We start from the raw sequence: 14,599 nt of genomic DNA, 5'->3' as shown, positions 1-14,599 counted from the left end.
GTTGCCCGAGAAATAGGGACAACCGAGATTCGGTGGAAATGTGACTTCCAAGGACGTAGACCGAGTTGATATTTTCAATTTTTGACATTTGGGTTTTAGGGGCCTAGCTTAATGGTTTGATGGAGTTCAGTGCGTTAAAATGACTGCATAATGCTGAAAATGTATTCGAAACATCAAGATTGAATTGAAGAGGTAAACTTCGAAAATTATTACAGTCAGTGGGCTTTAAAAGGCCTCCTCTGTTTGAAAAAGAACCTTCTTCCAAATTTTCAAAATATAAACTGTTTGCTTTGTGTGTTTTATAGGTTGTCTTCTAACTTTCTACGAATGTAAAATGAACAGTAAAGCATTGCCACGTGTTGAGTTACTGCTGTACTCAGTGATATGGGTTTCATGTAGTGGTTATGCGTTTTATACTGTTCTGATATATTCATTAAGTAAGTCATTAATACTGTTCAATTCAAAGCTTTGATATGTGGTCTTCAAATCGATGATTTTTATCAATTTTGATTGAACGTAATTGAAAAGGAAATCATTATTCTCTTTCCTTTCACAGATTTTCAAAATCTCAATCCCTATGACTTCCGAGATGGGTGGTCACTAATTGGACGAAAGCAGGTAATAAATTCCCTTGTTCTATCGTATGAGATATGATAACGCTTAAGAATATGTAGTTAATTTTTTTGGGCTAGGCATAAATCATTAGGATAAGGTTAAATTGTTGGCTTGCCTTATTTGTTTTTTAGGACATTTCTTGTTTCGAATGGAGTGCATGGCATGAGTGGATTAAACAGACCTGGCAATATTATACATGTCATGTGATTATTTCTACCATAATTCGCTGGAAATGCCCTATGGTGAGGAATATAATATAGCCTATATGTAGGCCAGTAACACCAGATAGTCGAATAGTTTAAAATTGCAAACTAAACTTATATTTTGACAATTCAACTATTTATTTTTGGAATTACAGCTTGTATCTGCCTATATTATTGAAATTATTTTCTGTATAGTTTCAGCAGTGGTTTTATATATTCTTCGGGCTTTTTGTACTGACAACAGTGCTTGGAACAAAGTTAGCTGGATTAATACTGCTGCATTGTATCATATCCAACGTTGCTTCAATGACTCACATGCGCACAATAATCTGGCTGGTGAACCTAGGATTCCTTTCGATTCTGAATATTGGTCAGACATCAGATATTTTGGTAAGTAATTAACTGGATATTTGAAGTCTGGTTTATCCACTTTGAAAATGTCATATGTATATGGTTTGCTTTGTGGTTCGTTTTACAGAGAAAATTTTGTGGTGATTTGATTACCCAAGACACAAAATTCCAATGGCTGGTGTCAGTTTACACAATGACGAATCTAAAATGCATTAGTTTTGGATTAGATCGTCACACAACAAGTATGCTTGAAGAGAAGGCTAAAACGGACAAAGGAAAAGAAAATATCAAAGTTTCAAATGAAAAATATAACTTCATAGCCTTGCTAACATACACTTTGTATTTACCAATGATGAATAGTGGCCCACTATTGACCTATGACAGATTTTATGATGAGGTTTTGTATGAACTCATTAATAATGAACTTTTCTGCCCTATCAACTGTTCTGCAATATCATTGTTATATACCTTTACTCTAATTTCAGGTTTCAAAGCCACCTAGAAAATGGACTAAATTAAAAGTGGTCAATGTTTTGAAGCTAGCTGGGCGTCTCATATTTTGGTATCTATTCATTGAAGTTCTGCTACACTTCATGTACTTCAGTGCAATACATTTCTCTGAAGAAAGACTAAGGACGATGTCTCTTTGGACTTTATCTGGAATAGCATATAGTCAAGGACAGTTTTTTATGTTGATCTATGTAGTTATGTATGGTCTTGTGCATTTGCTTGCAAAAATAGATGATATTGATACATATACGGGACCAATATGTATTTCAAGAGTTTACAAGTATTCAGACATGTGGAAGTAAGTGTACATGAACCAAAATCCACCTTATTTTTATCAAAGGTTTATGACATATTTCATTCTTGAAATTTCCAGATACTTTGATAGAGGGCTTTATGAATTTCTTAAGAGGTAAGGGCTTGCTTTGAATCAATGATTACCATTGCATGTTGAATTTTTGTTACCTGGTAACTTTTAGCCCCATTTTTGTGCATATTTTGCAGACACATCTATATTCCATGTGGTGGATCTCGCCACGGTTTACTGAGAAGATACTTTGGTACATTATTAAACTTCAGCTTTATATTCATATTTCATGGAATTCAAGAGCACATTTTCATTTGGACAGCAATGAATTTTATTGTTCTGTCAATTGAGTTCACAATGTCAGCTTTATCACGTACAATGTTTGTAGAAAGTATGAAGGTAAAGTTTAAACTGCCAACCTATATCCAATTAATTCTAAATACAGTGCAACCTCGTTATACAACGATTCGTCGCATATAAGAATAGAATTTCGTCCCATGTAAGAAAATCTAATTATTTTCATACTGGATACAACAAACTATCGGTTATAACGAACATATTTTCTGGTCCGTGAAGTTCGTCGTAACGAGGTTCCACTATTTTGTGCTTATATGATTTGGTAATTTCACTAGTTAAATCGTAAACTCTTAATATCATCATTGCAGAAACGAATGTCAGAACAAATGCTAAGAAGAGTCGCCAGCCTAATGTATATACCCTTACTTGCTATGTCCGTGTTAGCAATATTCTCATATTTGAGTGGAAGCAAAGTTTTTTTCTTGATCTCTGATCGACTTTTGTCCGAAGGTAGGTGCATACATATCATACCGAGAAGTTAAAACCGTAACGTAATATTGTGAAAATGATAGAAGTTTACAGGTATCTGAATCTGGTACATGTAATGGAGTTACGTTTTGTCGCGGCTTCGTCGTGATTTATTTCTTTTTGAATTGTTGCAGGTGCTCCCGTATCGCTCATTATTGCTGGTATTGCTATGTACTCGTTGATACAGATATGCGTGACAATCGAACTTTCCGAAAAATCAAAAGACAAACAGCTTTAAAATGAATTCAAAATGTTTCTGCTTTAGCTGGTGTGTTACATCGTAAGCTCCACTACAGCGTTGCGCATAGGGTACATTGTGAATGTACGATAAATGTTGAAAGTTAATTCCGATAAGTTGAATTATGAATCTCACATCTGCAAATTTGAATGCAATGATAGCATGTTTTAGTATTATGTTTTTAAACATAAATGTATGTAACTACATTTATTTCATGTCCGAGCATCTATTTTCGCACATAACTCGTGGCTTGATTGACGCATACGCGCTCTATCGTCAAACACTGTGAGGTTCGTAAGTGGTTTGAGAGTCCTAGTACACGCGACGTGTACATTATTTGTGAAAAATGAAAAATTCTACAACCTACGCAAGGGCAGATCTAGGATAATTTTGAGGGGACCACGATATATAGGGCAAATTTTCGAGCGCCGAAGGTGCAAAGCCAAGAAAAAGGTTCTGGGGATCCTCCCTCAGGTAATAGTGGAATTTTTGGACCAATTCTAGAGAATTGGCAAAAAAATTCCGTCACCGTTTTTGGGGGCAGCTCAGAAATTTAAGGAGGGGGGGGGGTGATTCCCCTTGAATCCGCGCTTGCAAAGGGCGTATCTTGAAGTGAATCATTTTTTTTCAACATTAAAATTCAATAATTATTTTATGGTGTCCGCGCGCTATGCTATCCCACCGACTTCAATATTTGAAAAATAAGCAGGATCCATATTACTGCATATATATATATATATATATCATATATGTTTATAAAACTATGTATTTCAGTCAGGTAACCTTAATCATTGATGATTTTTACGATGTACTCAGGGTCAAGTAGGCCTACAGTACGGAACTGTTGTTCCTTCAATGTCTAGAAACGGAAGTAGTGTTTCGGCTTCTGGGACATGTTGGCTACATGCCGACATCGCCAACAATGAGAAGTGTCGGTATGAATTCACTTGCCGACATGACGAATGAGAAATTGTTACTTCTTTTTTTTGTTAACACAATATCCAAGTGATAGCTTACTATTCCACGGTCCAGTCAGGGGACCTAGCGCTCTCTCAAGCCACTTGATCTCTTCCCCGATGTCGGCAAGTAACTACATTTGATATATCTTTCCCAATATCGGCAAGTAAAACGAGACTGTTTCCCATTGTCGGCGTTGTCGGCAAATAACACTTGCCTACATGTTTTCTGATAGCGCATTAATTTTTTGTGTGATGTATCATGATATTTAAACACTGTATAGCCTCCGATATTTCTGATTGGTTCAGTGACTTTAAACAAAAATAAAATTGTTATTCCTGAAATTGTTTTATATCTTAAACTGATAGCGTTAACTCGCCATTTCTCTTGGATTTGTACTGGTTGATGTCCATGTCGGTGATTACTCCGCAAAAATCGCTAAAGAAAAAAAAATGAAAATGGTTTTTTTAAATTGAGTATTTTCACATAAAATCTCGAATGGACTGCAGAAAAAGATTTAAAAAATGCGGGGCGAGTGGAAATTGTGATTGATTTGATTCAAATGCTGAGGGAGAACTAACGTTTTTGCAAATCACGAAATTGAAAAAAAGGATCGAACATAAATTTTACGAGCTGCTAGATTAAAAATCACGACGGGCATAAATTGTTGAAAAATTGTGATGAAAACACGAAGGACTAAAAAAGAATTTTTTTAAAATTGATGATTTTTTGCAGACTTTTAGGCGTTGGATCCGACGTGCTCCTAGTAATTAAAAAAAGGCAAAAAACAACATAGATCAATTTTTAAATCTGAAATAGAACCGGATTTGTATTTGAAACAACATACAGTATTCAAATTTGCACCAATAGGGAAAATACAGCTAAAATGTATAAGCATTCTCTCTAGAATTTTGTGTGTCCATCACTCGAGTAGTATTGAGCATTGAATCGTACGTGAGAACTCTCGCTTTTCAAAAGATGAAAAATCATTTCAAGACACAATTCGCTTAAAAGGCATGGTCGGGAATTTTTTCCTGACAATTTTAGGGAGGAGCGCATGCTCCGGTGCTCCCCCTAAATCCGCCATTGATTTGCAGGTGCGTTTCCATGTTTTATAAAACAAGAATGTCTTTACCCGTGGCCTATCGACCAACTAACAAGTGATCCAATGGATAGGTACGACCTTTTGAAAAATTGTTTCCTTCACCGAGACCCTGTTCAAGTCACTGAGGCGGAAGGTTGAAGATTAGTGATCCACGCCAGAAATGTCGTTCGAGGTATATATTTCCAGCATCGACGCGAGGATTATCGATGGAACTGATCTTCAGTTTACTTTATCAACCTACGGAAGCCTAGACGAGTTAGAAGAAGCAAAAGAGTATACATAGACCAATAAAACAAAATTATGCGTAATCTAGGACTCGGTTGAAAAATGAAACTTATGGTTCTCATTTTTCTCTCGCTGTCGTAATTGGAAATTGAATAATTAGTGTAACAAATGATGCAGTTAATATATATCCATGGCAATTCTGTCAAATCGAACGCAACGATGCGATATTTGCGATGTCGGTTCTCGATAGTGCTGTTATTCACGACGATATCGACAACATACCCCTATTAAATTTGTATTCGATCAAAGATATTCATCAGCTCTTCGATGATGGGAATCTCCGGGATATCGAAGAGAATCCTTCGAAAGTAATGCTGGATCGGGCATTCGAGCGAACAAAGTTATCGTACAATCTGCCGCACTACCTGACGCCTCACGCTTCGCCAATTCTGCCCATGAAGGTTGAGCCACGAGTTCGACGGCGTCTATTGGCGACGGCGCTTGAAAAAGATGACATCCAGTGTAATTTTATGAGCACGTTCGATAAAGAGCTACGTAAGACGAAGAAACTTCTCCAGCAACAGAGCAAAGAGCTGCTTTTGAAGGAAAAGAAAAAACGCGAAGAATCAGAACAGAAACCTCGTCAACAGAAATCAACGGAGAAAAAGAAGATTACATCTAAAAATAACTGAAAGGTCTCCATCAGGTATATCATTGGATTATAGAACGTTAATCCAACCCTCACAAAATTAAATTAGTAATTGCACTTACAGTAGGTTACTCATTTAGTTTTACAGTGACCCCATAAGATCACCGATACGACACCACTGCAGTAGAGCCATACCGTACTCCAAAATTTAAGCAAAATTTCGTAGAAAAACAAGCCGCCTCATTCAATTATAAATAGATTTCTGAAGTCCTGAATCCAGTTTCAGAGTTATGAGTAATAGTTAACTCTGAGTTAGTTTGAATTATTTCATTTTCAATGAGTTAAATAAAACATCAGTCAACTCATAAAATCTCACATACCTAACTCTAGAACTGAGTTCTGTACTACTCGGTATTACAAGCAATGATAGCTAATTTTAAAAGTAGTTTTGTCAGCTGAAGCAGCATTCTTTGGTTGATTATTTACTTCATAAGTTCAATACCCGGTACGTTTGATCTTTACATTCAATTATCAGTTGCAATCCTTTCCTTTTTCAGATTAAATCAAGATGGTAGGTAAACAAGCCAAGTGGTTCCATCTGCGTGAAGATTAGCATTTCACCGGGCACCTTTTCCCAGTAACCTGTAATCCCATCAAATAAGAAATTGTAATGTTTAAACGCGATCTATCAGTATATACCGGCATTACAGACCGATAATTTTGCCCTAGAAAAGCTGACAATTAATAAGATAATTTCATGATGTAATGAAAATATTTTCTCGCCCCCGAAAGTCGTTTCCACTGTATTAACTTTTAAAAGAGAAAAAAAGATCCCCGTAATTAATACGATGGTATATATTCTTATAGCGGTATAAAATTTAGCGAGTTCATGATTAAAACATGTTGGGAAAACAGCATGTGCCTGATTAATGTCTCATCATTTTCAAATATCGGTTAAAATTATGCGAGGAGTGGCTGTTTTATCTTCGTAAATACCCGTCAAATTGAACCAGTACAGCAGCCGCACGATACGTGATTTTCCCGTGGTTCTTCTTCTTATGTCGTCACACACATGCTACAGATTCCCGACGTACTCGAAAAACACAGACACGAAAGGCAATAGCAAAATGTTGTATATGAAATGTCAAATTTTACAGCAAAATGAAATATCCTTAACCGATTTAGTATACCTGGAAAGTTAAGGACTCTACGTTGTTATTTTTCGTATAACCTCCAAATCGTCTGATAAGATTAAAATTGTCCATAATTATTGTTTTTTTTGAGAATGTATTCATTCGATGGAATGCGAAATAATTTTTCACCATTTTGTATATCGGTCTAATGTCATTACTATTCTCAAGCTGAAAGATTAAAAAGGAAATTATTCATGTCCCCGGGAAGCTGCCGCATGAATTTGTCTTTGAAATGGATTTCAGACGATAGCGAAATCTTAAATTGAATATAGCGCTGCATAGAGCAATTTTCAGCATGTCGGAAGACGTATTGTAACTAACTGAATTTATATCGGTCTTCGATTTTGTTGTGGTAGAACTGTGATATCGGTGAAAACTGATCCGATAAGAAAACTGAAGTTATACGCAATGTCTATCAAAACCGTTGGTTAGTTAATATAGAGAAAAAAACCTCAGTCGATGCGCGGATCACTTGGTGACGTAGGCGCATGCAGAAGATTTTAAATCGCACTTTGTTCCTAATGGAATATCAACCTTCATCCCCCAGGCCTGGAAACCAACGATCTACCGAAAAAAAAGATTTGCCTGCGCGTGGTTTTTATCGCATCATAGAATAGATATTCCGGACATGATATTAAATGACGAGCATTCTATGTGAGAACGATGGGAGTTGGTAAGTCAAAAAGCGTGGGTTTCGGTTTCAAGGGAAAACAATACACGTCTAGTCAACGCGGATCGAAGCAACGACTTGCCTGGGATGCTTTCTAATCCAATTTTTTTAATACTGTTGCGAGAAATATCTGATTTCAACTAGAGTTTTTTTACCATGTCGCGACTATTTAGATAAATTATGCATGTGATACAATGCATCCCAGCGTTTTCAGACGACTCAATATAGGCTTATGCTCAATCATCTTCGCTTGCCAGGGGTTGATTGCCTCCAAACGAAGCTCACGCCAATACAAACCCTGGCGGCAAACCCTTCATTTCTCTACATTACATTGCCCAAGATTTCTACAGGTTGCCGCTACGCGGCCACCAGTTTATATATCTAGCCAATCATATGCGCAGCAAATCTGCCGGTGAAAACTCATTGGCTTAATAAACAGGGCCACCTTCGGTTATCTGAGTTAGTCGACTATAGTCGAACTAAACGAAACTGAATGTCCGTTAGTCGGAACTATATTCTGGAAATAGTTCGAAAATCAAGCGTATTCGGTTATTAGTTCCGACCACAATACGAAAACCGAATTTGGCCGAGTGGTGGCTCAGCGGCAACCCGTCCGCCCAAGAATTCTTGGGCAATGTAATAGACCATGAAGGGTTTGTGGCAAGCGGAGATGATGGTCAATGCATTACATACTCATACCCAGAAGCTAGGTTGGTTAACTAATAGCTTAAATGGATTCATAGACGTCACCGCAACGAGTCCGAAACTCGATAATATCTTTCGCCGATGGCAAGAGGTCACCTGTTATTGTCCACATTATAACTCCGCCGCAAACGTATCGTATGTGCTCAGAATTTATAGATATACTGAAATGTACCTGCTATTACTTGACCATTACAAAATTCATTTTACACTGGCACTAACAGATTTGTTCATCTTCTAGGTTATTTGTTTTCCATTTTATCATTCCACGCTTCGGCGTGTTTCACGTGTTTTCACCAGTTCTGTCTGTCTTTTTAACTCTACTGTCTTATAGACACTACCGTAGACTTCGCTCAAGTCGGATCTTTTGGGACCGTAAAAATGTGTCCAAATTGAGCGATATCCGAGTTGGATGTCATGTATCGCATAGTGTCACAAAAACTATATTTCAAAAAACATCCGAGTTGAATGGTTATCCGACTTCTTCAGATCCGACTAATTGGGCGGAGTCACCTGTACTACAATGATGCCGAATAGATGCAATCTTTGGGTTTCTGTGAACAAGGTGGAGGAACTGGTCCAGTTTTGTCTGATTGCTACAATATTTTATTGTAACTTGCAGTAAAACGCGCTTTCATCACACCATAGAGCCGCGCCACTCGCTTTCCCGTCATAAAATGTGGCGTTCGGCAATCATCGGAATCACCGAGTTGCCATATTAGGAAGTAATCGTACATTACCCGCCAGTCGGTGATCGTTGTTGCCGATTTATAAATTTACCCACGTCTCCAAGGTAGAAATACGAGAGTTAGAGGAGGAGCGAGCCTTTAGTATCACCAGGACGAACAGGACAGCAAACCACGGACAAATTTGTCCTGTTGTCATCTTTATAATAAAAAAACAACAACGAGCAAACTGCGGACGGAGATCCGAGATTAAGGACATAAAAAGCTGAATTATTCCAAGAAGGTAAGTCGACTTCATGAATATACGCACAGCATTCTAATTAACTTAATCAAATTCGTTAATTAACGCCAATATACCTCACACACTCGCGGGGCCAGGGTGGATTACCTGTTCTTAACACTCGTCGACACATCTAATTGGAGATGAAAATCATCTTTCTGGACGGATTTACCAAAACGAAAGGCGCAAAAAGGTTTGATATTTTCAACTTTTTGTTATCGACATTTTTCTAATGATATTATGCAAACCGTTTTCAAACGCAAGGTATCGGGTTTCCAGTTAAGTTACTCCCTTAACCCTTTAAACTCTAAAATACTTAACAACGAAGAAATTGCATCATGTTAGAGACAATACTCTTTAGAACTGGGCTTTTGAATCGCAAGCTTCGAATCGATGATAATTTTTGCACTTTTCTAATCATCGAATCAAGGCCGAAACCGTCATATCATTCGTTATGTATTCGTTTCGTTGAGAGTCTCTTAACGTGCTTCGTACCTATGAAACGTTATATCTACTAAAAGATGAAGAATCCGCTGCTAAGGCAATTTGCAATCATGCACTTCAATTCGCTGCCATGCCATTTTCGCACATTCCAACAAACAGAGGAAAATCCAATATCCATATTCTATAAATAAGTTATGTATGTATGTTTTATTACAGTGCTCGATTTTCATTCGAATAAACTTTGCCATGTTGTATGATGCAAATAGCGTTGTGTATAAAACGAACGTCTATAAACTACTACCATGATTGCCTTTTTTCATGAAATGATTTTCTGATTTTCGAATTTTCGTGTAGAGTCGTGGGTTAACATTTATCGTTTGGAATAGAAGGAGAAAATAAAACGATTTAGACTCAGTCAAATGTATCAAGCAACAGGCTGCTTAATGCGAATAAAGTTTAGATACAAGGGCAACTCTATGATTCAAATCAATACGATGATATTCAAACGCTGGACAGTATTTTTCAAAGCAGTGTTAATGGGTTTATTCCGGTAACGAAAAAATTTCGAATATAGCTGCGTGTTTCAGAACAATATGCTCTGGGAAAAAGTATCATATACGGAACGTCGAACAACAATATTATAATTTTGTTTTGAAAGACACGGGTGAAAATCAGTTATCGCTAGTATTTCACAAATGCAGTAATGGTTCATATAAGATAACCTTTCAAGCAACTTTCCACTCTCAGTTTACCTCTCCGGAGTAAACTGTGATAATTTATTTCGCATTTATAGATCATAACCAATCAATCAGTTTTAAAGTAATTTTTTGGTGCATCTCTCTCCCATGCAAATGTGAATTTATTTTAGGGATCATGTACGTTCAAGGAAATGGATATAGCTGGGGCCACCTGGCCTACCTATCATTATTATCATATTTAGTACAAACAATGGAAATCAAATGGTATATGGTTCAAATCATGGCAACTACTCAGAATTAATAGGAAATGGCATTGCATATAATTCTAACCATTTTTAGCTCGGCTCTCCAGCCTACAGGGAGTGTATATTTAATGGCCTCTCGATCAATTCGCCCCAAGTAGTCATCAGATATAAGCCAATATACAAGCAACATTTTATAACCCGAACAACAACCGAATACGAATGTATTATATTAGTGGCAACGCATTATGCATGATAATCTGAACAAATTCGCCCCAAAAATGTCGCAATAGAGATCGCATGGGAGTTGTTGAGAGAGCGAGCGGAATGGGACGTTTCAGAAACGTTGACTTTTTCAGAGTTGACACGACGTCGATGTAATATATGAGCTATTTGCGGCAAGAATGTTTCCTGGGTATGCTATCGTCTGTAGGCAAACTATGCCAGGCGCGCTGTGCAGTGTTTATTCACATTGACAAAAAATTGTCATCTCGTTTGCAATGTTCCTGATCGGTGGAATGAACGTTTGGTATTTATATTGCCCACAGTACTCAGGATGAAGTGTGTATCACGTCAAATAGAAATGACAGGTAGTTGATGAGATAAGTGCGATCAGATGATGATGATATTTTCAGTTTTGCAAGAAATTTGCGGTAGCGTCGTTTTTCATGACAAGAAGCGACGCTTCCCCGTCATATGGTATAAAACATCGACTATAACCGCTATATCCGAACCAACGTTATAACAATGGCATCTCCATCTAATTTCATGGTCCGTCGAGGCTATTCCTTCACATTACATACCTGTTTAACGATATTGTTTCTCTGAGATAACTGGATGAAAAATTTATATCCCTGTTCGGCGGTTAGTCAAGAATGTGAATATTTAATGAAATTACCTACGCATACATTACAACTCGGTGGCGTGGATAAAGATTTTTTACGTGAACGCCGCGTGAACGTTTCTACAGCTAAGTACGTATATGTATTTTCGGTGTCCGTGTGGAGAGTTGCTCATGATGCGAGTGCAAACATTCCATGTATCACTTCGAGCGCGTTTTACCGGTCCCTCGACTATCGGCGGTGTATTATGTACTATATCATAGAAATGTTAAAGATTCATGACGTTAGACGAAACATAAAACAATCCCGTCGAAGAGCATCTTGACTAAAGCTACCGGTAGCGAAGATCTCCGTGCCTCAAGATGACAGTAGCCTCAAGTGGAAAGGCTAACGACTTTCAGCAACGAGAGCCGCTTCTTTTTCTTTTGGGCAATCTTTGCGAGAAAAGAACATCTGCGGAAATTGGATTTTTGCGTCGACGAAACCCAAAATATTGAATGAATAGCGTGTAATAACATTCATATATACGGTAAAATCCCACATTACAAAACGTTCGAAAAGTTCGAAAAGGTGTCGTTGAACCTACATAGTTGTTTATTTCAACATTTTGACTTAATAGTCATTCTCCGGGAATACTTGAATAGCGTGTGACTTCTTCTACATTTAAAAACGTTTGATGAATCATCATCACGGTCGAAGATATGGTGTTAATCATTAAATCTGTCTGGTTACAAACTTTTGCTCATCGTTATGACTAAAACTCTTTGTATCTGTGTAAACGCATTGGACAGGATTCTTTATCAGACGCGTCCACCGAATACTGGTACGTTATAACCAGAAGGCAATTTCAATTAAGGAAATAATTTTTCTCCGGGTTTAGGCGATGTGAGGAAGCCTTTATTTTCTCGCAGTGCTGAGGTGTGCCGTTGGCGCAGATGTAGCCGTAAAACCGTGAATGAAGATAAAACCGGCTTTGTGTGTTGCGACTGTGATGAATGTGAAATTGTCACGGAGAGATACCAAATTAACTTTTTACTTTACGAGTGTGGATAGGTAATGTCACATTCATATATTCAACAAAAAAAATCAGATAGACTACTACGAAGTTACCAGGGTACTGAAATATAGTCAGTTTTTCTCCTAAAAAAATGCTTAAATCTGTTTGCCATATAGTCATCGATTTTCGATCCAACTGGAATGCAGCAGTGGCGCCAAATTGAAATTCCGATAATGCTTTAATTAACCGCGGAGATAGACCTTGGAATTCTATGAGCCAGAAAATCAATTGAAGCAACAATTCATCACTCGAAGATGGGCAATTACTTTTATCTAAGAAAAGCCACATGATGGTGTTTCTAAATCTAAGATGTCTCATTTCGAGCGAGAAGTAACACTTTTTCTCACAAATTATATTCATTTCTTGTCAACAAGTTTTCTCCAAAATCGCGAATTGACGTCGACTGGCAATTTCCATTCATGTTCTGAATGACTTTAAGTGATAATGCCGAAAACGCATAATCAGAAAACTATAGAATTCTAATCATGTGTTTCATAAACATAAACGAATGCAGCGCCAGAGAACACAATTTCATATCAGCAGCAGTGATGCTTTCCCACCGCTCGGATAATGGCCTCGCATGTTCGCTTTCACATTCAATAAGAAAATGATTGGTTTATCCCATCAGTATTCAATCGGGTTTTATTTGTTGAAATATGAAGAGTGACGGTAGACCTTCGTTCGCCGGCAATGAAATTTATTTTCGGTCGAAAACAGCACTAACGTGAAAACAACATAATAAGGCGCTTAGTACCATGTTTGAGAACGACGAACGTTTGTATTGGTATACATTCAGCCAATTTGTCAGGCGATAATTCTATCAAGCTGTTGAACTATGTAGCTGTTCAGTTACATTACTCCCCGTGGATATCCTTGCCTGTCCTGGTTGGTATATATATTTATATATATACCTACGAACCAGAACCCCGTCACCCAACTTGCCGATGTATGATTATATGTATTAATATCAATAATATATTAGGTATCGACGGCGGAAACGATGCTATCGTGACTATATTGCAATATGATATCATAATACAGGAGACGAAAAATGAAATATATATATAGCCAACTATGTATCATGCATTGTATGTTATAGTATAACACTTCCGTAAGAAATTAAAAAGAGAAGAATATGAAACTGGTTTCAAAATGGCTGACTAACAGCCATCGTATTTGTTGATAATTATTCTATGAGGACACATACGCGATTAACCTTCGTAAAAAGAGGATTTCAAATGACCAGCCTTATTCTCCCCGGTGAGATAGAGCGTCAATTAATTGTTTGTATTCACGGACGTCTATCTGGACGACTGTTTATATAATCATTCCGCTCGTAAAAAAGAACGGGTTTATGCAAATAAGTCTATTACCTGGCATCACTTCATTATACCGAGTCATCTTTTACGAATCAGCCTTGTAGAGGTGAGTAATTTTTCGGAGCCGACGAATGGAGCTCATGATTATATACATCTGCAATGAGCTTACGGATGGTATTTTCTGACGCAGGTCGTTTACATGGGATTCGCCCATTTTGAATTAACATCTATTCTTGATGTAAGCCGGCATGCAATCTCTGGCTGCGTGTAGCACTTTTCGAAGTCCGGCGTTTTTCTCACTTAAGCCGCACGAAAACCAGATGAAGTCATAATTAATTTCTGATCTTCTGTCATAATTAAGAGCGCTCATCCGTAAATCCCCGTGGATAACTGGCAATTGAAGTCGAATTAGCTTCGGATTATGACCTCGAAGAGTCGAGATAACGAATGTCCTCAGATGAACATTCTAACGCATTACGAACGG

The 14,599-nt window shown here is 37.5% G+C and overlaps 2 protein-coding genes across 2 annotated transcripts in view; both read left to right on the top strand.

Annotated features, from left to right (window-relative positions):
• Nucleotides 1–60: 60 nt before the first annotated feature.
• On the top strand, nt 61–4,235 carry LOC141914485 (protein-cysteine N-palmitoyltransferase HHAT-like). The gene is made up of 11 exons (XM_074805707.1): nt 61–192; nt 306–437; nt 557–618; nt 747–857; nt 1,014–1,208; nt 1,297–1,566; nt 1,655–1,977; nt 2,053–2,088; nt 2,181–2,382; nt 2,649–2,790; nt 2,943–4,235. Exons 2-11 carry the CDS (start codon nt 335–337, stop codon nt 3,044–3,046), a joined length of 1,548 nt encoding a protein of 515 aa, XP_074661808.1. The 5' UTR covers nt 61–192; nt 306–334; the 3' UTR covers nt 3,047–4,235.
• Nucleotides 4,236–9,345: 5,110 nt separating this feature from the next.
• The window catches only part of LOC141906995 (neuropeptide prohormone-4-like), a 51,648-nt gene continuing 46,394 nt past the window's right edge, over nt 9,346–14,599 (top strand). Inside the window, exon 1 of the mRNA XM_074796523.1 lies at nt 9,346–9,516. The gene's annotated coding sequence lies outside the window, so the exon portion shown is untranslated. The remainder of the gene's footprint in view (nt 9,517–14,599) is intronic.

The sequence above is a fragment of the Tubulanus polymorphus genome, chromosome 1 (genome assembly GCF_964204645.1).
Source record: "Tubulanus polymorphus chromosome 1, tnTubPoly1.2, whole genome shotgun sequence".
NCBI classification, from domain to species: domain Eukaryota; kingdom Metazoa; phylum Nemertea; class Palaeonemertea; order Tubulaniformes; family Tubulanidae; genus Tubulanus; species Tubulanus polymorphus.
Note: the sequence above shows the minus strand (reverse complement) of the source record. Positions and strands in the feature narration are given on the sequence as shown.